At 47.1% G+C, this 25,174-nt stretch overlaps 2 protein-coding genes across 2 annotated transcripts; both read right to left on the bottom strand.

Moving 5' to 3' along the window:
• Positions 1-428: 428 nt before the first annotated feature.
• ston1 (stonin 1) lies at positions 429-9,242 on the bottom strand (the record flags this gene model as incomplete). Its single annotated transcript, XM_079729031.1, has 13 exons — positions 9,101-9,242; positions 4,477-6,425; positions 4,060-4,262; positions 3,901-3,954; positions 3,114-3,200; positions 2,886-2,987; positions 2,641-2,770; positions 2,431-2,480; positions 2,033-2,126; positions 1,356-1,942; positions 983-1,204; positions 626-715; positions 429-536 (listed from the first exon to the last, which is right to left on the bottom strand). Exons 2-13 carry the CDS (start codon positions 6,347-6,349, stop codon positions 429-431), a joined length of 3,600 nt encoding a protein of 1,199 aa, XP_079585157.1. The 5' UTR covers positions 6,350-6,425; positions 9,101-9,242.
• Positions 9,243-9,829: 587 nt separating this feature from the next.
• Positions 9,830-24,676, bottom strand: ppp1r21 (protein phosphatase 1, regulatory subunit 21). The gene is made up of 22 exons (XM_079759074.1): positions 24,074-24,676; positions 23,022-23,090; positions 22,478-22,624; positions 21,820-21,921; positions 21,316-21,480; positions 20,252-20,310; positions 19,701-19,795; positions 19,397-19,449; positions 18,930-19,079; positions 18,622-18,723; positions 18,239-18,327; positions 17,527-17,663; positions 17,172-17,264; positions 16,436-16,563; positions 15,567-15,719; positions 14,902-14,994; positions 14,185-14,454; positions 13,494-13,529; positions 13,247-13,363; positions 12,332-12,430; positions 11,906-12,034; positions 9,830-10,755 (listed from the first exon to the last, which is right to left on the bottom strand). The coding sequence occupies exons 1-22, from the start codon at positions 24,125-24,127 to the stop codon at positions 10,726-10,728; spliced, it is 2,370 nt and encodes a 789-aa protein (XP_079615200.1). The 5' UTR covers positions 24,128-24,676; the 3' UTR covers positions 9,830-10,725.
• Between the last annotated feature and the right edge of the window lie 498 nt (positions 24,677-25,174).

Consider the following 25,174-nt stretch of genomic DNA (forward strand, 5'->3'; position numbering starts at 1 on the left):
AAAACTTGATGAGTTTTGCAGTAAATAAACATGCCTGAACATGACTGAACTCAAGGCAACCATGCCTTGAGTTCAGTATTTAGGACCGTTCTGTTCAGTGTCTAACTTTTTGTATAGGATTCCAGAGAAAGCAACAGCATTTATGGATTTTGTACAACATATTTAATGTGCCTTGGTAGAAAACAGTAGAATTTTCATTCAGCGTCATAGCTATGGAGGCATATGCAACGCGATATAAAGAATACATCCAACAACAAAGAATACTCCTCAATAACTAAAAATCAATAAATAAATACATGTATACACAGACAATAAATTCTCTTTGCAATGCAAGAAAGGCAGAAAAAAAAACAAAATAAAAAGGTGGATTCGTCAGGGTCGTGATCGGTGCTCGGTTCTTCAGTCCCTGAAACCAGTCACCGAAGTAATCACCACTCTGCCTCTCCGACGGCCTTGGAGAACACGTAGTCCCTGCCTCCGTAGCACATCACCGCGTCCTTCAGATGGAACTTCCAGCGGTTCTTGCTGCGGTGAATCTGTCCGAGTAAACAGCAGCCAAAGTAATACCAGTGAGAAAGCACACAAGGGCGAATGTGAATGTGAACGTGGCGAATGGGCCAAGTACCTTGTCATACTGGCACACGATCACATTGTCTGTGTCGAAGAGGTCAGGGATGTCCTGCTCGTGCACATCGTCTCCCGAATTCAAAGGATCCTAGTGAAGTTTCAAAAAGGTTTTTTGCACCCATTATATTCCAATACATTTTGTATGATCCAAATCCTTTTTCTCTTTACTCAGATACGTTACAAGGGCTGATATACAAGTTGAATTTAAAGGGCTTAAACAGGTACCAAACTATTGTATGATCTCTTGAAGCGCCATTAGATATATGGAGCATCAAAATGGTATTAAAAAAAAAAAGCCCAGCCTATTGAAACCTTCGGGGGAAACAAGCAGTCACTTACACCAGTCCATCCATACCTCTTCAACGACACCAGCGAGCTCATCCACTGCATCGCTGTCACTGCTGGAAGAGGGACTGTCCCCGTCGCTGCTGCCGGCCTTTATCGCCTCGGCATTGATCATGCCCAAGAAATCGTTATCTTCCAGTGCGACTTCATTTTCTGCCTCGATATCCGAGTTGTCAAGAGGGCCGTCCAGTTGGACAATATCCAACAACTCAGGGTAACTAGAAAATACCGTCTTGGTGGTATACCGGAGGGGGGATATAAAATTATGCAATGGTAAGTAACCTCAGATACCGAACTGAGTTTTAGGGTGGGGATAAGACATTAGCACATGAAAAATAAGTATGTTTAAGGCTTATGGATGAACATGGAAACAAATGTCTTACCTCGGTAACAGCCTTGTTCATCTCGTCTTCGATCACTTGTTTCAGGATATCGTCAATGTCTTTAGAGACCGAACCCGCTGGGGCCTGTGCCAACGTCTCCAGAGACTCAGTGAAGAATCCTGAGATGGGTGTGTCCACACCTGTGATACCGGGTTCCTGGCCTGGCTGGAACCCCCCTTCCACCATCACCTCTGGTTTCTGTTGGAATACTTGAGAGTGAAGGTTCACAGCAAGAGGAACCGGAGGAACCTGATGGAAAGCAGCGTTTTCCTGACTCGGGTTATAACTGAGGTTTTTTTGTGACTGTGGTGGTTGAGATTCTGCTGATGGCTGAGGTGCTGCTGATTGAGATGCTGGTGGTGGCTGTGATGCTGGTGGTGGCTGAGATGCTGGTGGTGGTACGAGGGTTGGTGGTGAAGCTGGCCCCACTTTAGGCGGAACAATTTTGACCGACGAAGTGCCGCCGGCTTCTTGAGGGGCACTGGACTCTCTCCAACTGATTATCTTCTGTGTGGTTTGGGAGAAGGGGTGGCTGCCAGCAGGACCCTGGGTTACTACCACTGGAACGTTTACTTTGTAAAGTTGACCTGAGGAAAAACAAGAAGGAAATTTAACCGGATTAGCTCATGTTATACTAAAAATGTGGTCCTGTAAAAGGTAACCTATAAATGGCTTACCTGAGGCAGTTTGCAGAGTGACCCCTGCTGGTATTTGCACTGGGTAGGACAGCCCGGGAGGAAGAGAGAATGTAGCAAGGGTCTCAGTGCCTTTCTGTATAATGCAAGACAATTGTGCAAATAAGTCATTTTCTGGAAGATTAAGCCAAGATGCACTTTGTGCCTTTTGTTAAAGAGAAAAAAACATGAATGGAAAAGTGTCCCGTCTGAAATGTAGTATGACCCACATATGGCAGTCTGATTAGAGATTAATGATCCAACATCAAAGATTTGATTCATATATTATATTTTTAAACTTGGAAATGTGGAGATGTTTCTCGTATGTAATCTAGTTATTTTAAATATCGGATGACCACAAAATATGTAAAGCAGTTTATTTTGTAAATTTTAAAACTTACCTTGAGAGGGAACTGAAATGCATTTTGACTTGTGGGTATCCCAACTGCAACTGAAGTTGTAACATTTGAATATATTAAAAAAATAACTGATGATTCAAATAATTAAACCGTGGCCAAATCATGCAATCATCTTCAAGCAACCAACGACGGATGTTTCAGTTAATAAGATGGCAAGACATCAATAGGTGGGGTAGGTGTCCCCATGTCCACCTCTGGGCCTGCGGTCCTCATCTGAGTGGTTGTAATGGGCCGGGAGCTGGAGCACAAACTTTGAAGAGGTGATGTTGTTATGCCTGATGTCTTCCAGCGCCTTCGACGCCATCACCTTTGCCTCCCACATCTGTCGAAAAGCCGCCTCATGTAGAATGGCGTCTTGATCATTTCGACGAATGTGTTTTTGATGAAAGTTCCCCGTTTGTCAAGAACATTTTAACACTTTGAAAGCTTTGACTCACTCGCTTTAAATCATCTAGGACGCGGTCCTCAAGTCCTTCGTCCAAAATAAGTTCCCGCATACTTTCGATCACATCCTCAATGATAGACATGTACAGTTTGGCCTGAGACAGCCATTTCATAGAGAAGGTTAATAACACACTAGCTCACAAAGCTAACATTAGCTATGCGCACACATCTCAGTAGACGCGTGAATTGACAAGATTACGACAACAAAAACCTTCGCTTACCACGTTTCCCGTGTTGCCCAACATAGTGCACAAATGGACGAATGTATTAGAACATGAAATATTCCAATTACGACTTTGCCAGTTAGCCTACATGTAATGCCACTGAACGCTACCCAGAGGGAAAATGCGGTTGCATCGCCGTATGCACACAGGTGACAACGTGTCCCACGCCAATCAATGATCAATCACTACCGCTCCGGGGTGCGCGAGAGAGGCCTGGGAACCAGGTGAGGTAAGGGGCGTGGTCAGGATGAAAGCGAGCGGGATGAGAGCGAGCGGATCGGGAGCATCGATCAAAGCGTTTGTCTTGTCTTGATACAAAGTTAGATGAATGACAAATACAATTTCTCTTTGGATGTTGCGAAAATGTGTACATAAAACATTTGGTCAAATATGCAAAATCATTTCCTGAATAAATATTTACACCAAATATTGATTATTGTTCATGTTGATCACTATTACATACACAATATACAATACAATACATACCACATTTATTATGTTTGCAAAGGGTGCCAGTCCTTGACATGGGCATACAAAAGCAAATACAGAAATACATATATTAATATTATTATAATTTTAAAAATATAAAGTGCTAGACAAAGGACATATCATATGGTTTAAAATGTTAAGACTATTTGGGCTTTTGTAAAAGGAAACAGAATTGGTCCACTATAATGGTACAAAGGTTACTATCATGTGATTAGATGAATTTAACACCACAAGTGTCACCAAGGGTCATTTCCCTCCGTGAGAAAAAGATTTGGCAAAGAGTTCACTGTGTCACACACGCAGCTTGCCTCTCCGTCTCCGTCTTAATCCACTTCTTTTCAATTTCAACCTAAGAGGACAGATCAGCCGGTTAGTGATGTTGTAGCTCAGCATCCATCTTGGTTTGATATTTGCTTCGTATACACCATCAGGTCAACACGGCTCAACATCTCACCTGACAGTGATACCGGGTCCAGCTGGTGACGTGTTTCTGTGGCTGGATGTCATTCACCGTGCCCAGCGACCTGATTCTGGTCTGGGAGACCACTGCGCCCAGGATCTCACACTCCATCGTGACGAAGGGGTACCAGTCGTGTGGGATCTCCTGGTCAGATCCTAGTTCCAGCTTGCAAGACAATGAGTGAGGATGGTCGACCGCTGCGAGAAGAGAAAAAATAAATAAAAAACAGTTGCGGTTAATACATTTGACCACTAGACGGCAGGCAAATGTGATTCGACTGCTTTCAATATGTTGATGGCGGGATTAAGCCTAGCAGTTCGATGCGTGACCACTCTGGAATTGTTTGAAAGTGGGTTTAAATAAACCCTCAAGTTCCCACTTAGTCAAGTATATTATATGACGTCTTCTTACCGGTATTTTTCGTCGGAAGTTTGTCAATTCTCCAGACGATAGCCGAAAATACATTCTCATACTTCACGGTGCCAAGAGAAACATGCATGACTGGTTGGGACTCCTCGGCGCTGACAGCACCCAGACACGCGTTCCTGTTCATGCGGGCCTTCAGCGACCTCTGGCGCAGTAAGGCCACCGTCTGGGACACTTTGACCCAGTCCCCCGGCACCGGGATCCAAATCACCAAGTTCTCGCAGAGTGGCTGCGTGTCACTCGCCGTGGCGGAGCTGGGGAAACCCGCTGACACGTTCAGGAAGGCCTGGAGCTCCACGTAGGCGCCCTGCACCGTGACCACGGCCTTCACGGAGAACGGCAGCTCGGTGCAGCCCAGCACCATGGTCTTGAACCGCATCAGCTCCGCCCGGCACGCGTCTGGCGGGGAGAACTTAATGAGCCGCGACCTCTGGAACTCCACCTCGTTGATGCAGTTGTGGAAGTGGCAGTCGGTGATCTCCATCCAGGCCTCCGAGTCCCCCTCGTTGCTGTAGCTGGAGTCGAAGCGGAGGAGCCCCAGGTCGTTCAGTGCCAGGAAACAGTCCGCCTCCCCGTTCAGAAAGGCCAAACAGTGGATCTGCGTGAAGGCCGCGCGGTCGATGACGCCCCCGGCCTTGTCCAGCTGTACCCACAGGTGATCCGTTATCTGCAGGGCGAACTCCTGCTCCTCGTAGTGCCGCCGTGTCCGGTGAGGTACGGGCAACCTGAAGATCTCCTCCTCGATGGAGGCCAGGAGGTCCTCCATGTCGCTGTGCTCCATGGTGCCAAACTTCAGCAGTTGCTCTACCTCGGCCTCGTGGGTCACCTCCAGCTTGGGATGGTAGCGCTTCTTCTCCGTGTAAGAGAAGTGCTCCACCTTGACCGTGAGGATCTTCCGGGGCTCGCCGTGGCTCTCCAGCTTGGGCTCCGACGGTCGGCAGTGAGCGAGGAGCTGGAACTCCTTGAAGGGCTTCTCCAGCCCCCTCTCGTAGTACATCTGGAGCACTCCCCCTGCCAGGAGCCGAAGGTAGATGGGCCCCCACTGGCGAGAGGACATGCGGTTCTTCTTCTCAGGAATCCGGAGCATCAAGGACCAGCCGTCTCTCTTCTGGCCGCGGAACAGACCCTGAGGAACAAACTGTGTTGTTGCCTCCTGTGAAAGCCTGGATTTTAACTTTGTTTTGCAACTCGACTCCCTGTCTCCGTCTCCTTCCAACTCCTCTGTCCCTGCTCGTAGGCCCTCCAGTTTGTGGCAAATGTAAGAAAACGAGTTCTGAAGTTGGTCACGTTGCGGCACGCCGCCATCTTTGGTCCGGATAAAAAAGCGAGGTGGGGCATTGTCACATTCAGAGTCCGAAGAGGAGCTCTCTAAATCCACACTGGGGTCGGTTCCTTCCCAGAAGGGGTTGTAATGTCCACGGTTCCCCTGTGAGGAGGTAGAGAGACTTGGTCCCTCTGACGTCTGACTGCAGGCCCGTGGGCTACTCCCTGTCCCCGTGGAAGATGAAGGAGACGTGCTGGAGAGACTGTGAACGACCTCACTCCTTTCCTGTGTCCTTTGGGCAAAGTTGAATGGAGATGTTGTACTTGGGATGCTGCTGACAGGCGTGCAAAAAGGAGTGTTGCAGGGAACGGAGGATCTTCCATTGGGACTTAATGGTAAGTGTGGGGATTCAAGGAAACCATTGAAGTTCCAGGAGGTATCTCTCACAGATGGGATCTCCAACTTCAGGCCATTAGGACGGGGCACCGATCGTTTGTTGGGTTGTCCTGATGATGATAGGGACTTTGGGGGCGAGGAGATGGGTGTGTTGTCATCCTCAAAGGTCACCCAGTTTGTGTTTTTCATGGAACACATCACTGGGGTTATCTTGGTTGCCAGATGTTATCAAATCCTCCTTCCTGGGAAGGCTGGACTCTGGTTTACTGGACCTCTGTAACAAAACAGGCAAGAAAACATCAAAGTCATTATTGTTGTTAATAATTCCTAAAAATTCAGTCTAAGAAAAGAGAACACATACACATACACACATTTATAGCTAACTAGCTAATGAGACCATATACCATTCGCCATTGATTTTTCCTGATAAATTACTAAACAACAGCCTATTCTTTGTTCTCTTGTGAATATTAACAACCTTTAAGTAAATTAGTAATTTAGTCAACTCTTGAGATCCACCACCACTCAAATTTAATTTCAGATATTTTTTTAACTAGATCTCTTTTTAAATGTTAAAATGTATATAAATACATACAAACATTTATCTAAAACCGGTTAACAGGAGTGCATTCTCTTCTCAACTAAATAACTTCTGAACAGCACATGGCAAACAGATGCATTTTCTGAGATTGAAGTTGACACCATTCAGATGTTATAACATGCAATGGAAAAAAAGCCAATCTCTCTGCCAAAGCAGCAGTCATGTAATCTAGTTGTACATAACAAAATAATCTGGCATATGTAAATATTTTAACAGAGATGTAGCAGATTTTTACACATTCTTTCAGGCAATTAAATATTTGAGGCTGTATTCCAGGCTGAAGTTCACATCAGCCAACAAATAACATTCCAGACAGCAAAATCCTAATTAAATATTTACTAATGCTAGTATTAAACCTAGGGAACACATGTTTACCCCTCCTGATGGCATGAGACTAGTGTTGTGTGCCAAAAGTCTTCCTGCCTCATCATCCAGGCACCAAGTCAACTGTGAGAATTAGGTTACGGCTCAGAGCAGCTTGTAATACACTACACTGGCTAGTACTGATAATAGCTAGCTAGTCTACATTAGAAGATATAGCAGCATAAGAATTGCAGTACTATGGGGTAGAACAATTGGATTGGATACAGAAAAAGGTTGTCTTTGTAATTTTGTATAGACTATAAACCCTTTGTTATTCTTCATTGTCTTGCTGGGCCAAACATTAAATCTGCATTCTGATCCTCTTCCAACACCTCTCATCATGACACAAGACACAGAGCCTCATCTCCCTGCAGATTTGAATATGAGGGAAAGAAATAATTGAAGACACAAAACCACAATTACAGCCTTGCTCCGTGATCACAGCTATTTTTTGCATGGTGAAGACAACCAGTGTGCAAGTACCCCCTCTCTCTATAAATAACTGTGGGACTTAGAGAAGCGATTCAAGATAATGGGCTGACCAGACAGAATGTTTCGGCTACACTACACAGTGATGAGTGAATTATTCAGATCTGTCCATGTTTTCTGTCCACTGATGCCCATTCTGTCTTATGAGGAGGGGCAGAGGCAATGGTTGTCTTGAGTGAAACAACACAAACAATGAAGGACGGAGCAAGTTATCCACCTTCGTTACCCCATTATCTCAGTTTGGAAGAACCACAGAGTCAACTCCGGAGTTTATGTGTAAACTTTTTAGAGGCCGGTAGCATTTTTAGCAACCAAGCTTATTCTCTGCTGAGGACAGGGAAGGAATTCCACGCATTCCTCTGGGACAAGCTGCTTTTCACACAGGAAATACCACTAGGCTTTTTTTTTATGAGATCTGACAGCAAATATGTGGTAGATTGTGTCTTTATCAACTCACTTTAAGATATCTAATCTTCAGCTCTTCAAAGCAGTGATGCCTTTCATGGCATAAGACCAACAGACTAGCAGATGACCAAGCAAAGCTTTTACCAAATAACAGATTATCCCATGCCTAGGGGTTCACAGGTGTGGAATCTTGTTTTTAAGAAGGGTCACAGAGACTACAGGAAATAATTAGTGTTGTACAATAAAACGAAAAATTAAATGGGAGCATTTAAGCAACCAACGGAGAGCCAATGTTTACTGCCTGGCTGCTTCCTGTATTGCCTTAAGACTTTGGCAAGCGGGCACAATCTCAGGTTGCTGCAAGCTGTGATATTTAATTACAACTCATTTAGGCCTACTGGACATTTATCACCCTTATCATGCCTGTGTTTAAACCAGAAGTGCATTCTTTTCACGTTTTTAACCGGCCGCTTTATAATGAAATCCAGTTTTCCTTCATTAGAGCACTTTAACTTTTTTGCAAAAAGTTAGTGTTTGTGATGAGCAGCCGTTCACCCAGAATGGAAAGAACAGCCTTAATCCCCTGAGCGAAACATTTCCATGTTTCCTGTTCGATATAGAGATCTGATTGATCCCAGCCCTGGTCCGAGCTACACAATTCTACACACTCTGTAACCTATAATGTGTATGAGTCCAACTTCCCTTGGCTTATTCGATCGCATATTCGCGGATTGCACTCCTTATGCGTTGACAATCACGTAGGTTTACAACCGGAGAATGTTCCCAGAGGGTCGGATCAGAGACCGTTTAGGTAGGCCCGGGATGTTTATAAAGAGGCCCGTTTCTGGTGCCGAAACGTTCCATTGTTTTGGGAGCGAAAACTTGTCCCGAGTACAACTAGTCGCGTCCGGCGTTGTTTGGGTCGCTCTTAACATAACGGTATGCGCACAATGTTATTGCATGAGCAATAACATTGGGGGTTCATTTAACTACGTCGGACTTTTAGACGAAACACATCCATCCCGAGTTGGTAAGACGAGAGTAAAACTTGCAACGAACGTGTCAGAAAGACGCGAAGGTGATATACTCACAAAAAAACATCTGCAGGCCACACGTTCGGGACGTTATCCGGGCTTTTTCCTGTGGACCAGCCACGTCCGAGTTCCGATGTCGGTGGGTGTTCGTCAAAATGGCAGAGCGCAAAAGCTTGGTAGTTGTAATAACGCAGCGTTTCCCCCCTCCACACCCTGGTGTTGTAACGGGACAGCCCTGTCAAGGAATGAACGGGGGAGGATGCCCTCCCTGCACCCTATGTTCTCCCCATGACCCGTTAAAGAGGCAGGGCAGGGCTTTAAAAGTGGAAGCTTATTTTGAGTTGTGTTTCACGAAGACTCGCTTTTGTTTGCATGACTTTGCAGACTCTCTGTAGTGGTATTAACATCCCCTTCATCTTGCTCATCTCGGTCCCGGGTTTTAAGTACTATTGTGTCGAGATTGACGTCGGTTTATGGAAGGCGTGCTGTTGATCATATCCTAGCCGTGTGCCTCAGAACTATTCTGAAAATAGAAAGCTTTTAAGTAAATAATAACCTATCGCAAGTTAGACTGCAATGCATAAGTGGTGTTAGACAAATATGGTCCTTTTAAAGGTCATGTTTCCTGATTTTAAATTGACTTGGGCAAAGCTCACACTTTACTGCTCCTTCAAACATAATGTTGCAACATAGCATTAAAGCATTCATTTAATATGACTAATGATATCCTTATGATGTTATGTCACTAGTGGCTCAAGAACAAACAAGCGATACAATGGATTTAATGACTTAAAATGTGTTTATATTCAAAATTACCCTTTTTAAATCCATTCACGATGGAGCATGACATTATACACAAGTGTTTAGTGTACATCCATACACCCTTTGGGGATAAAAACTGACACAAAAGGGCTAGTTCACGGCAACTGACATTTGTATTGGACTGACATTTGTACGTCCAGTGTTGTGTAACCCAAAGGGAAACACAACTTGTCTTAAGTAAAATGTAATCAAGTGTAATTTAATTGTTGGTCAAATGTTAAGAGGGATATTATATGTAGAATTACATGTGTCCTTTCGTTCACGGTCATTAAGAAATAAAAGCCCCCTCATTTGTCCTTTGAGAAGGCTCACGATTAGGCAAACACATTCTGCTACTAAATAAGATTTGCACATGTCCAGTTACACAATACAAATTACCGTTTTTTAGCGCACACACACATACACACGCAGACGCACCCGCACACGCGACGAGAGCAAACAAAGTACATACACACGTCAACAGAGTTTGGTGTTCAAGTCTGGACTTCAGGAAAACATCCCCATCACTCACAGCTCATCTCCATCCTTCCCTGAAAGGAACTAAAATTGCCTGCTTCCCACACGTCACAAAACCGCTTCGCTATGGTTTTCACGAAAGTATCATACAAAATGATTCCAGTCACAATTAACTGTGGTGAAAAAAACTAACAAAAAAAGCTATATAGGACATCTGGTAGACATTAAGACATTTGCCCGTCTGCATCACAGCGCCGACCTCCACGACGGACGTGGAAGGGATTCCTTGTGATGTCCCCAGCCTGTAAACCGGGCAGCCAATGGGAAGCCTCCGCAGGCCAGAAGCCCCGCCCCGCGAGGCAGAACAGATCCAGCGTCGGTGGGGGGGCCATTCCCTCCCCTCCCTAGCGGCCCTTGTTCTTTTTGGCGTTAGCCTAAAAGCAGAGGAAGGGAGAGATGCTTAGCGCCTCGTTAGACATCAAAAGACGATGTAAGATTAATATATAAGGGAGACACATTCGCACCTTATCTGCTGTTTTTTGCAACACCAACACCCAACATTTCTGACGTTATATCCTTACAGTATTCTGTACAGGCTAAACTACACACACACACACACACACACACACACACACACACACACACACACACACACACACACACACACACACACTTCTAGCCACAGGCCTCTCCACTACGACCTCCTCTAAATTACTTTCCCAGACGGCTCTTACAGGTGCTTTTCCCATCACTTCCTGCAGAGATCCAGCAGCCGCCGGTGACCTTTGATCGTCTAAAGACCCATTTTACGGATTACCCCAAACGGCCAAAGGGGGGTAGACAGTTGGCTCTGACCCCACAGCAGAAGTGTGGTATGGAAGGACCTAATATTGAGATAGGCAACTCTTTTTCAAATAGAAATAGTTGAAACTTTGTTGTTGTTGTTGTTTTTGGGGCATCTTCATATCAGCGACTGCATCTCAATATGAGCATCATAGTATAGTGAGAAATTAATTTCAGTGAAAGGCCGTGTAGCAATAAAAAAGATGTATATTTGGGCTATATTATATTGGTCCCTTTTTTGTATGTTGAATTAAAACCAGCCTGTGTATTGTGTTAGTTCAGGCAAGAGTGAAGCTTGAGTGTTTCTCTGATTTGCTGAGTTTCTTGAGCTACGTAAGGCCGCAGCCATATTTGGAGATCAATCACTGTCCAGCCAAGGACATAACTGGATGGTCTCAAGATTCTAGGGTGGCTCCATGGACAAGTAGTGCCTTGTGATTGGTCATCCATGTTGTAACACCATCGTGTACAGTGCGGCGCCGAAAAGTCCCAAAATAATCTCACGAGTTGACATCCGGTTCCAAAAAAGGAAAAAAGATGAAGCGCGTGTATCAAGAGATTGACTAATACATAGCAATCCAATGACTTTTAACCTAGTCAAAATCATATCACGCATTCAGATCCCCTTTAATACACACATTGTGGACACATACAGTGCATACACACGAGGCTAACGCTAGGCTCAGAGCCGCGGAGCATTAGCCTAGCCAGGGACCGTGGTTTCGAGTGCGGCGGCGGTACCTTGCTCCCCAGCTTCAGCGTGTCGATCTCCTCCCTCTGCCTGCTCAGCGTCTCGTTCATGCTACACAGGTGGTCGCTCATCATGCTGAGCTGGTCCTCGTAGCTCCGCTTGGTGGTGGTCAGGTCGTCCTGTGGCCGGGGAACACGGGGAGTCTTAAGGGCCGATCATGGCTCCACGGAGACGCGACGCAATGATCACGCAGCCGCTTCGACGCAGTCGCGAACCTGGTTTGGGTTCTGCGTCTGCGTTCAGTGAGCGGACCAATCACAGCCCTTGCCGCTGCATCGCCTTGACAGAGGCTCCGCAACGACGTAATGGGTCCTTGCGTTACGTGAACGTGGGACCATAATCAGCCCTTTATGGTCAGTAGGTGGGGGATGCGCGTGGGATGGGACGGGTGTTGGAAGAGGGGCGAGAGGACCTACCTGCAGTCGGGTGACGTTCTGGTTGGCCACCTTCACCTCCTCGCTCAGGGCCTCGCGGGACTTCTCAGCGAGCGCTAAACGCTTGGCCAACGCCCGGCACTGCATTAGAAAAAGGAGTGCAACTTTTTTTGTTTTTCGATACACTAAGTTGTCTGTGCATCTCTGGATGTATTCCAATGCATCACAGTGAGACTGAACTCTTGTTAAAGGGGAAAATACTGTTTTGGCTCGCCGGTGCCTCAGACAACATGTCATGCGTTCTGTTCCTGTGGCCGTCGTTACAAGACGGCAGATAACAGACATGTGGCAAATGAGTCAGACGCACAAGATGAGGGTGCAAATCTGAGTGGCATCCAGCCTGCCCCTGACTCATCCCTTCCAGACAACGCTGCAAATACAATCCCTCCTGAGAAAATAAAAGATCTTCACCGCTCCAACACGGCTGAACCGAAAGGATTGCAGCGCTAATAATAGTATATGCTCTTTAAATCATTTAGCCAACGCTTTTATCCAAAGCGACTCACACATGGATGCCCTTAAGCACGATCTGGCGTTGAGTTAGACTCCCATTGCTATAGCCCTCCCGCTATCCTGTCCCCAATGACCCCTAAGGCGACCAAAGTGAGCCTTTGCGTTCCCTATAATAAGCCCTGTGTGTCCACCTCACGGCTGAGTCAACTGAGGAAGTGAGCGGTAATAGCCGTGGAAAGATCAGTCACAGGAAGTCACAAGGTGGTGGAGGAGGTGGGCGGCAGCCTCCCCTGATTGGCTGCCCTGATTTGGGATCGTTTTCGCCGACCCAGGGGCCTCCGCGAGCCCTGGCAGCAGTGCAGGCGGGGTGTGGCGGCCCCCGCTTGAAACAGGACTCGCTAAAACAGAGCGGCGAGAGAGGGAGGGAGCCGGGCCCCGACTCACCTCGGCGTGGAAGTGCACGGCCTTGCTGTCGGACACCTGCAGCTGGGAGGTGAGCTCTCCCACCCGGGCCATGTAGTGGTCCTTGATCAGCTGCTCTCTGGAGTCCTCGTCGCCCACCTGCACGCACACAGAAGGAGGAAGACTTCCTTGAAGAAGGGAGACACTGCAGTCTGCACTGCATAAAATTTTTTTAAAAAACGAATCCCATCTATGGGAATCTTGGTTAGTCTGGCATTCTTTCACTTACATTCTCCGCGCTGAACGTCGTGGATAGCATGCCAACCTGGTGAGGAAACAGAGCAAACAATGCCAAAGCGTCAGGGACGTAGCCGCAGACCAAAACATCCAATGTTGTGCTAGCTAGCTCGTCGCTCTGAGTGCTGAATTTAATCCCCTTTATGTTTTAAGAGTTTTTTTATCTAAAATAAAAGTACCATCATAACGATCTTAATCCTAGTGACAGACTATTCTCTACCGCCCATGTTTCCATATTTTTTTATAATACAAATATAAAATCGACAAGATGGAACTGGTTAACACATGTGTGGGTCCAGTCGCACCTGACCGACTGCAGACAGGCTGCAGGGGGAGCTTTGGCTGTATGTATAAATTCCACTAACATCACCTTTGAGTCAGAAATAGATAATTATAGGTGAGGGGGAAGAATTCAGCCAGAGTATCCAAGACGAACAGTAGAGCTCTCTTTAAACAAGGCTATTCTCCAGCCTTTCTGCCGCATCAGCACACAGCACCGCTGCATTGTGTTCAAACTATGCCCAGAGTGGGAGCAGCCAGCCTCCCCTTCGCTGAAGCATGTGCATGCACGCCCGAGCGCTGAGGAGGGGGGGGGAACGTCTAGCGTCTAGTTTAGCACAGATTGGATATCGGAGAACTGCCACACCAGGACAAGGAGGCCTGGTGAAGGAGGGGGGTCGTACCAGGCTGGTGCTCGTCGTGGGCTCCGTCCCGGGACACTTTGGCGCCGCCTCCGCGTTGTCCTGGTCGTACGCGGACGCGTCGGCCGGGGGTACAGCCGTCGCCGGGGCGACAGAGACCGGGGCCCCCCTTGCGGCGGCGGCCAGCTGGGCCTCCAGCTCCCCGATGCGCTGGCTCTCCTTCTCCAGGCGCACCTTGCCCAGCTGCGCCTCCAGCAGCCAGTGCTCCTTCTCCTGCTCCAGGCGGGCGATCTTCTCCTGGCTCTGATGCACCTGCAGGGGGAGGAGACGGGGGAGGAGGGAGAGACATAGGGGAGTCGTTATGCCTTTTAAAACCCTCTCGGGCAGGATGGTAAGTGTTCCCTGTTGAAAGGTGCTGGGTTCGACACCAAATATCCACGGTTTAACCGGTTTATAAAAAAGCGGGATAAAATGAATGCGTCTTTTAAATAAAATATAATACGGATATTGACGTTTTCTCGTCTCGAGTAAATAAATCCCATGGGGGGGGAGAGACAATTAGCATTGGACTGCATCTGGACTGAACCTGGGCGGCCACAGGGCATACTGCATGCGAGGTTAGGGCACCAGTGGCATTTCTCGCCTCAGGGAGGAAGTTCAGACTTAGGAGATGTGTCCTTTTGAGGGTGATGGTGAATCAGAGAACCCTGTTTGAGCCACAGAATTGGCTTGATGTGGAGGAGGGGGGGAGGGTCAGACCTGCTGGGTGAGGCCCTCCCGGCTCTCTGTGGAGCTGGTCAGTACACGCCGGTTAGCAAGAGCCTCCTTATATGGCACCGACTGCGGCCTCGGCTGAAACCAACACAAACCACACCGATCAACACACAAACCACACCAATCCATACAATACACGCGCACACATTCATACAGAACTTCCAAATGCTTTTGACCACATTTTTCGGTGTGAAAATGTATTGCCGACTCTAACTTTGCAGACGCCATTTTGTTGTGTCAACATCTGCCATTTATATCATAATATCCTAGTGAAGTATTTGTTTGCTTAAGGCTAGAATTGTTTGTCATTAATAGTCAATGTAATAGGGCCAGCACTTACATAAACAGCTGCTTTCGGATGGAAAACAGGGCAAATTATCCGTGTGTTTGTAGACAAACTACAATATTGTTGAGATTGGCACTCCTTTTGAATGAGCAACTATTCGGAACACCCTGCCAATTTACAGATAGCTCAGTGGATCCCTTTAACAGAAAAACACGCGTCATCAAATATTTACAGCTTAAACATCAGCAATCTCCTGCAGACCCATATGCACGTAGTTCCTGAGGTCGCGAATCACGGCGCTAACACTAATACATTCAACCCCACCGACATGCACGCAGTGACGGGTACCAACATCATTACAGACCTTTTGAATGGCGTGGAGGTAGGACGCAGCCTTCTTCTTGTTCGCCAGCATGCTCTCTGCCTGCAGGGGGTCAAGGGTCGTCGGGCCTCCCCTCGGCCCGTAGCCCGGCGACGACGTGAAGAAGTCCAGGTTGTTGCTGAAGAAGGTGGCGATCTGCAGATCGACCAAAACAAAACAAAAAAAAAAAACACTATGAACCAACGCCATGAGCACGTCAACACAATGGGAGGCGGTCCTCCAGAGAGACAGCGCACCGCCGCAACGCACTGACCACGCAGACGCTTCAACGCAGTCGTGAACGTTTATGGTTCTGCGTCGGGTTTTAGTGAGCGGACCAATCGCAGCCCTTGCTGCTGCATCGCCTCGACGGAAGGTTACGATTTTTGGGAGGCGCACGTCCGGCCCTCGCGGTGGACGCAAGGAGGGTCTGCAAGGACGTAAGTGGTCCGTAACCCCCTTGCGTTGCGGGAAGCCCTTTAGGAATGGAATTGAAACATTCCTTCTTTTACATAATGAGAGAGCAGGATGTTTTAAGCGGAACACTGAAGTGGATGAGTCTTCAAGTAGCAATCCGAGGGCGGGCCCCTTGATTTCACCATGGCCGGGAGGAGCGAGTTAACAATAATAATAAAGATAATTGAGAGAGACGAGAGAATGAGCGTGGCTTCCGCTTAACACAGATAAATGTTCTCGGTAGGTCATTGAGGTTAATCGTCTTTAATTCTCTTAAATTCTTAAATAGCCGAAGACAAAAGACACATTGCGCGGAAAAAGGAAATGGAATTGGTTTGGTAATGGAGAAACGCTCGAGTTGGAAGATGAATGGAATTGAAGCGGCTCTAGACACTGCATCCCCCTGGTGGCCATACCTTGCTAGTGCAGTTGGTGAGTGAAACCAGGGACCCCAGTAGGCACTCTGTGGTGGTGCGCAGCTTCTCTGTGACATTGGACAGCTCGCCCTCCAAGCTGGCCTTCTGGCTGTAGTGCTTTGACATCTCTGCGGAAACACACACACACACACACACACACACACACACACACACACACACACACACACACACACACACACACACACGGCTCCATGTTAAAATATCCTATCCTTGAGTAGGGAGGGGCTGGTTTATTCCAGGGATGAACACATCCCGCTTCGGCGTGCCGAAATGACCCGACGGCTCGCACAACGGGGGCGTGGGATCCGAGTATAATGAAGTGCTCTTAGTTACCCATGACAAACCAGAGGATACTAAGCCCGCTTGGTGCCGGGTGCAGGAACCTAACGCAGAGTAAGGAGGGGGGAGCAGAGAGCCTGTCGCTGGCACGGCCGCTGCGGCAGGAGGGACCGCCTCCGCACGTGATGCAGCACTTCCCCCATGCATCGCCACCGCTGTGTAAGAGGCTTAGCCCTTCCAGGTAATCAACCCCAGCACGACTATGCTCGTCACCTGGACATGATTGGTTGGAACTTAAAGGCGGGGGGGGGGGGAAGGGCGATGCAGCGAACGGTGAGAGGAGGATTAAGTCGCATCGCACTTGGCTACGGACAACTGTAGTGTGTGTGTGTGTGTGTGTGTGTGTGTGTGTGTGAGTGTGCGTGTGGCAACCCACCTTTAACAGCATCCTGAAGGCTGTGCAGGCAGGCGGCCAGCTGGGTGAAGACAGCAGACATGCTGGTCTGTGGCAGGGCGTCCTGCCGAACGCCTGAGACACAGGAAATGAAACAATATGACACGCTACCCCATCGGTCTGCTTATAAAGGTGGCAGTGGAAAAGGGTGCGTGTTCGGGCTAGGGGGGCGCCTTGGCAAAAGCAAATAGGTTGGATTTGATCAATATATCGCCTGTAAAGCCCATAAGACTGTGATTAAGGCCTTGATTTGACACAACAGAAAATGTATGTGTTTTTCCAAGAAAGATGTGTGGCTGAAAAAGAGTATCTAAAGGCAGAAGCAGCTAATACTCACTGGGTAAGGCCAAAAGGTTGATGTAGTTGCTAAGCTTGTCAAACTGCGTCGTGATGCACGTCACGTCACACTGGAGCTCGCGGTTTTTGGCAGTAAGGGCGGCGGTGCAGAAAGGTGCGTTGCACTCCTCTTCAAGGCTGGGGGGAGTGGAAGAGACAGGGAGGGATGGTGACCCACGAGAACTGTCTTTAAAACGTGTTCAAAACAACTCCGAACTCTAAACTCTGAGGTTACAAATATTATTTAGTTCACGCTGTGGGTTAACAATGGGGGGGGGAACAACTGATGCCTGAAAGACGTTCTGCATGTTGTAGCTCATTGATGAATACAAAAGATATATGCAGCAGCAATTTATGCTTCTTTCTGAAACATGAAGAGAGGGAAAATAAACCATCTAGTTGATTCGCTTAAATAGCTGTGAAATTCCACATATTGCTATGATCAGAGTGAAATATAAACAACACAAACACATATTGCATGATTACCCATCAAATGATGTGCTAAAACTCTTTTAGAATTGAATTCCCATCAACAACGAAGGCCGCCATGTTTTATGAGGTGAAATTGGTCAAGCCAGAGCGATGAAATGAATTTCTGAACTGCAATTCCGACTTTGACAACCTTCATTTCCTATTCACAAGTCGCAGCTCGTTGATTCTGAGTGCCCTTGAACGCAGCATTTCTGCTCCACACACACAAGGAGAGTGCTCACCTTTTCAGCTGGTAAGGCAGAATCTTCTGCAGGAAGTGAGAGTACGCGGAGAAGTGATCGGCAAACAGCTTTAGCTTTCCTACGGTCTCCTTTCGGTTTCAACAAAACACAGTTTACAACAACAAGAGAGTTGGTATATTATAATTATACGTTTGTTTTTTTTGCAATCACACATGGGGAATGGGGAGGTTTAAATGATCAAAGTATCAAGCATTTCACTTCTACCTGCTCCTTTTCAAATATATAGTAATTGCATTTTCCGGTTTACATGTCTGTTTTTTTTAGGGGTTATTAGTTTGAAACAAATCCAATCAAAATCCAATCAGTGTTTCCAAGGTCCGTGGAGCGGCTCCGCCCCTTCAGAGCACATGAACACCACTCACCAACACGGTGACGGTGTCCTCTGTGATGCTCTGCTGCAGCTGCAGCAAGCCGTCCTCTAGGGGGCGCACGTAGGCTGCGTTCTCATGGAGATACTGGGAAAACTAGACGTGGGGGGGCAGAGAGTGAGCGTATTGAGGCGGGACAATGACATCCTTGTTCAAAACAGAAAGCAACATGCGTGTATGTATGTCTTCAATATCGGTCGCGCGTGTTTGCGTGTGAGTGAAAGACCTTTCGGAGTGAGTGAGTGATAGATAAAGAAACATGTGGCGTTGGGGGGGGGGGGGGGGGTTAGCGAGGGAAAGACCTTCTGGTTGAGCGGGGAGATGGGCTCGATGGAGGAGTCCCGGGGGTATATGTGGACTCTCTGCTCCGTGTACGAGTGGAAGTTGAGCAGCGCGGCCACCAGGTCCTGAACGAAGGCCAAAGCCTGGCCCGCCAAGTCACGAGCCTTCAGCTGGAGCCAACAGACACACACAGACAGACAGACAGACAGACAGACACACAGACACACAGACAGACACACAGAGACACACAGACACACAGACAGACAGACAGAGACACACAGACAGACAGACAGACAGACAGACAGACACACAGAGACAGACAGACAGACAGACAGACAGACAGACAGACAGACAGACGACACAGACGTCAGAGGCGCACCAACACGCGGCGATTCACCACATCAACCGTGCCCGGGGTCTGTGATGACGTTATTTTTGGGTCACGTATGGCGACCATACAGTTGGGTGAGGGGGATGCATCACTCACCTGGTGCCTTCGATTGTGCGCTGGAACGTTCAGGCTGTTGAAGTCGCTTAATTCTACAAAGAGGAGGAGGAGGAGGAGGAGGAGGAGGAGGAGGAGGAGGAGGAGGAGGAGGAGAACACTACTGTAAGACCAGAGCAACTCTTAACATATTTTGTTCTTGCATTGCGATATTTACATCCAACGGTAACTGCTTGGCAGGATGCAATCACTGACTGGTGTTTCGAAACAGGAAAAGCCCCGGTCAAAACAGAGGCCCGAACAGATAGAGCTCGGCTAGCGGGGAAGTGAGCAGGGGAAGACTCACTGGTGTCGTTAAAGGGCACCTTCTCCTGGATGACACTGCTGCTCTGCTTCAGCTGCCTACTCAGCTCAGCCTGGCATCGCCGCAACTGCTGCTGACTGCACAGGGGGGGGTAGGGGGCACGGAGGACACAGGTGGTCAGACTCGTGACAGAGGGCATCGATGCCCTTTTTGCCCTTGATGCGCACGTCATTGTATCTATACTTGCACCACATCAGCCGTTTGGCCGACCCAGAATGCACCAAGTTTGTGACTTGGTGCATTGGTTATTATCAACGCTAGTTACAAGGATTGATGGAAGCAAGTAATCAATGCATTAAACAGCATCCCAAACATTAAAACACCTTATTACTGTAAAAAATTGTGTAGCAAAGGATGTCAAAACACTATATCACCAAGAACAAACTGTAAAACAAAAAACTGTAAATAGCAATGCACACAAATATATATATATATATATATAAATTGAACAGCGCTTTCTGATAGATGCCCTCTACGACTGCCAGGGCTGTGTTTCTGTATTAAATCAAGTGGTAACAAACAGAAGGACCAACCACTCTTCTGCCCGCATCCTGCACTCTTTAGATTCATGCTCCAAAGTCTGGCTTTTCGTCTGCAAATGACACACAGACACACGCACACACAGACGAACACAGGCACGCACACACACACGCACACACACACACACACTCAGTGACCTGGGACAGTGGGAGCAGATCACATAAAAAGAGAGAAGCAGCCTTCACCTCCACCCTCTCCACAGAGCTAAGACGTAAACTTGGGGCAGGGGTGATGGCAGATGGAGTCTCCCGTACTGCAACGAGTAGTCATTCACGATCATATTGTACAAGATGAGATTTGCACATGTTTTGCTTTGTATCATTAGCAAATAACTCAAAGAGTGTGTTTAACCTCAAACTTTGATAAATAGTGCAGTGAATGTTAGTTTGCGGATAAGGGGGATTATAATAAGAGGGTGTGCATTCTTTCACTCAAATCATGTTTTGGAGACTTGGTTTTTGAGGTTGTTTCCCTGTTTGAAAACTAAAAGTTGGCCATCACTCTTTCGGAGACAGTTGGTATCCAAAAGAAAACTGCGATACAACTGCCAACCATCATTATATCAAGAGCAAAGTATATTCAGGTACCGCAGAGCAAGTAAACATCGGCTCGTCGCACAGACTGCTATCGAGATGATAGATCTATAAATAATAATCTCTGCAGGAAGTGAGATAGTCGTAGTTTACCACTATGACCGCAGTAAGAGGTCTGTGTGTTGCTAAACGTTAATAGGCTGTTCCATCCGCATTTTTCCTACATCATGAACACTGACCATCGTGACTATGACAGAGATGCCCGTTTGCGATTGGATAAAAATGACTCATCGCAGACTTCGGTGCGATTTAAATGAATGGCTTTTAGGCAGAACGGAAACACCTACTGGCTTCTTGAACAATACCAGTACAGGCCACCGTAGAGGTTCGAAAGGGAGGGGCGGGTTGGAGCAGGTTATGGCAATCTGAAACCTCACTGCTAGTCTACCCACTGCACCCTTAAAAGTATCACCAAAGAACCAACCATCACCGTTGAAGCGTCTCCGTCTTCCCTCGCCACTCACCTCCATGCGGGCCTTGTCGGTCTGCAGCCTCTCCACAGCCTCTGTGTACCTGGCGTTGAGGCCGTCCACCACCGCCTGGTGCTGTGCCGACTGGCTCTCCAGCTCCTCCAGACGCGCCCGCATCTGGCCCTCCTGGTGCCGGTGCTGTTCACCGGCCTCGTAGAACTGGAGCCGGGACACAGGGAGGACATAAACAACGACAACAACACCCCCAAAACAACCCCAGAAAGCATCCAACTAAGAGCCCACCCAAACTTTGCATTACACATTTATACTGTGGAGTCGTTAAGCAGACGCTTTTATCTTAAAGCGTCTGCACAGTGGTTTTCTTTCCATTTTAATGTCAACGCCAGCTGACAGGGGTGAGTCATCCTGCTCAATGAGGCGAGGGAGACTGTGTACATTGTTTTGAACATTGTTTTCCACTGTGGACGCTTTGTATAAAAGATGCACAAAGGAACCCCTCCATGAATAATTGAAGTTAAGTGGTGGAGGGCTGCCGACCTGAATGTGCAGCCTCTCATTCTCCTGGATCTTCTTCTGCAGGTCCTCGTCGAAGACACTCTGGGTCTGCAGGCCCTGCTGTGACGGAGAGTCTCCTTTACTCTGGAGGAACCGAGACAGAGCCCACATCATGAAGGCAACAGAAAGTTTTTAAAACCATCCTCACCAATAATATTAAAGACCGTTCAAAAAGTGAATACCGGCCATAACTACTGAAAAAGGTTCTAGAGAGCCGCAGTAAGTTTAACACAGCTCCTGTAATATGAGAAAGATAGTCTGGAAAGCATGACCTATTGAAAGGATCTAACCGTCACTGTCAATCAAGTGATGATTCACTTTGGACCTGAGTGGTGCAACGTTTCAAAAGATTATTCGTTTGAAACATTCAAAAATGAACTACAATTATAAACAGACTGACGAAATACCAGTGTTGACATTATCTAGAAAACATCTATTGAGCTGCAGAGATATTTACTTAAGTAAGCACCGTCAATCATGCCAAAAGTAAACTGAAAACGGGCGATCCCAACAACTTTCTGGTATTACACTGCCACCTATTTTCTTAGTGGCTGAATCGACAGTGGACCAAATCATTAACGTTGGCATCGTTAGAACAACAACAACAACAACAGAAACAGACTCCAGGTGATGGGGTTACCTTGCCCTTTTTGCTCTTGGCTTCACTGGTGACCAGCTCCTCCTGGAGCAGCTCTACCCTCTTGGCCAGCTGCTGGTTCCTGAAGCTCAGACTGTCCATCTCCTGCTCCACCTTCCTCAGGCTCTGGTCCCGCTGCTTCAGCTGGTCCTGAGGTGGAGGTGGAGGTGGGTGGTGTTGACGTTGTTAGCGAACCACAATAACTCTAATTGGCACATTTGTGTCTGTTGACTTGCGGTTCTGGTCTGGGTCTGTATATAGCCAATACCTTCTTATTCATACAGAACGAAGAGCAGAACCTTAACTCTCAATAACTCTAATCTACACACATTTGAGTCTATTGAGACTTCAGGTTCTGGTTTAGGTTTGTATTTATCCAATACTTTATTATGAAGTTGACCTTATATATATGCAGGGGAAACCTGTTTGAGAGCAAGCACCAATTTCAAAGAGAGACCCTGATTAGCAGCATCACACACAGTTTGAACAACAAAATAGAATACAGGCAAATTCCTACTAACTCAATCAATGCACATTGTCCATGTACCTTTAGCAAGGCAGAGTTGGCCTGCTCATCCACCACTCCCTTCTTTAGCACCTGGTTCTGGGCTCGGAGCTGGGGAAACAGAAACAACTGTTGAATTGGGTATTCCCTATGAAAAGGTGTATGTATGACATAGGGCAGTTGTGCACTAGAAACCATGAACTGACAAAATGCAATAGTGCAAACGTTTTGCAAAATCAACAGCAAAAGGGCCACAGGTTGTCTAGAGACGGGGTTAATGTGTACTCAAAACCATGAAAACAAACATTTTGTAAAGTAGCAGAATCAACAGTTTCCGGTCCACAGGTTAACTACTTGAGAAGTTTCTAAAGTACAATATAAAAAAAGAAACATGGGACTTAGAAAGTATACAATTATTTATCGGTTTCAGGATTATTGATGGAACTAAAGCTTCACTGTTTTCTCCAGCTAAAAACACATACTACATTAAAAAAAAAACAGCACACACTGGACGAAACGAGCAGTGTCAGCACTTCCTGAACAGAGAAGTCGGCTGAATGGCGAGTAAACGGCCGACAGACCCCGTGCTGTCAGGTGACTCACAGGGTCGACACAGCTCAACACTATGCCACGTCTTTATGAACGTTTAGACGGGACGACCATGCACTCTAGAATTATATATACAAGGCAGATATTTAATGCACGGAGACTTGGTTGTGAGAACTGACCATAGTAACTTAGCATTATAACATGTTACAGCTACAACCATGGCGTTACCCCATTATTCAACCGAATTGAAATCGATGAGATCCTTCCGTGTGTAATCAACTGCAGAAGTCATTTCCATGTTCACATATGACCAAACACAATGATGACAACATGAACGAATCACATGGCTCATGAACACTCGTGTTCAGTCTGTGACTGCAAAGGCCCCGGGGACATGCGCGTCAAAACATTGATCAGTGATCATACCATGCACGATCAACGATATACAACACACACATACGCACACACACACACACACACACACACACACACACACACGCATCATGCACGATCGACGATGTACAACACACACACACACACTTTACCTTGGAGTACTCCTGCGCTAACTTGCTGTACTTGGCCTGGAGGTCCGCAGCCATGGCTACGGGACGTCAGTCACCGTCTTAAAGAATGATCGCCAACTGGCGAGGTCGCTCGCGCTGGACGGTCGGCTTCTCCTCGCGCTTTGTTTTTCCCTGACAGTGGCTGTTAGCGACCGTTACACCGAGCGAGGTGTAGCCCTGCTAACGCTAACTATCATATCCTCCCGGCTGGCTTCGTGGTCTGTTGTTCCCGTCGGTTGTCGATACATCGTGACAGCGGGACGGTGCCTGCCCAGTCGTGATTATCCTAAAGCCGGATATTATGATGCGATAGCCGAAGCATCGCGACACATAACAACGTAACCAAGCAAGCTGATTAGCAACCGTTTAGCCGCCGGACTTGTAGCATAGCGGTTGCAGCAGTGCATCTACAAGCACCGACTAACGACGAGCTGGTCTGGTACACACTGTCGGCCAGATTCAGTGTAATCATGAACTGCTGCGGTTGCAATAGGAGAACATCATTGACACTTTCTCCCCGTCAACGTAACACACTTTCTTTTTTAATCCGCATCGGATGCCCCATCGCAAACCTCTGACCCTGACAGCAACATAACCCAATCAAGGGGTTCAAAGTGTACGGCCATTCAAGACACTGGGGCCCTCTAGCGGCTGGAGGTCAGATTACATGGAAGACGTGTAGGCCTATAATATTAATTATCTAGCGTCTATTTAAAACTGACTAAACCCAACAAAAGCAAGATTGAATATTAAAAGTAAGTCATATTTTAGAAACACGATGCATTCGGTTATGAGTTATATATCAATATGATATATCAATCGATTAATTAGTAATATAGATTTTCACCTCATTGATCAGTTGGTTGTCAACAAACTAGCTCAGAAGTGGGTCACTGTAGGCCTACTTCCATAATGGGTACAAATTGGGATTCACCCTTAAAATTACCTTATCAAGCATTCCTCAGCATAGAAATGAAATCTACCCATCAAGCCACAATTCCTCAATTTTATTTTTAACAGATTTAAACGATGGCATTCTCATATTGCACATTAAATAATATCTAGGGACTCGTATATATTGTA

Source organism: Pollachius pollachius (assembly GCF_949987615.1).
Source record: "Pollachius pollachius genome assembly, chromosome: 2".
Classification (NCBI taxonomy): Eukaryota; Metazoa; Chordata; class Actinopteri; order Gadiformes; family Gadidae; genus Pollachius; species Pollachius pollachius.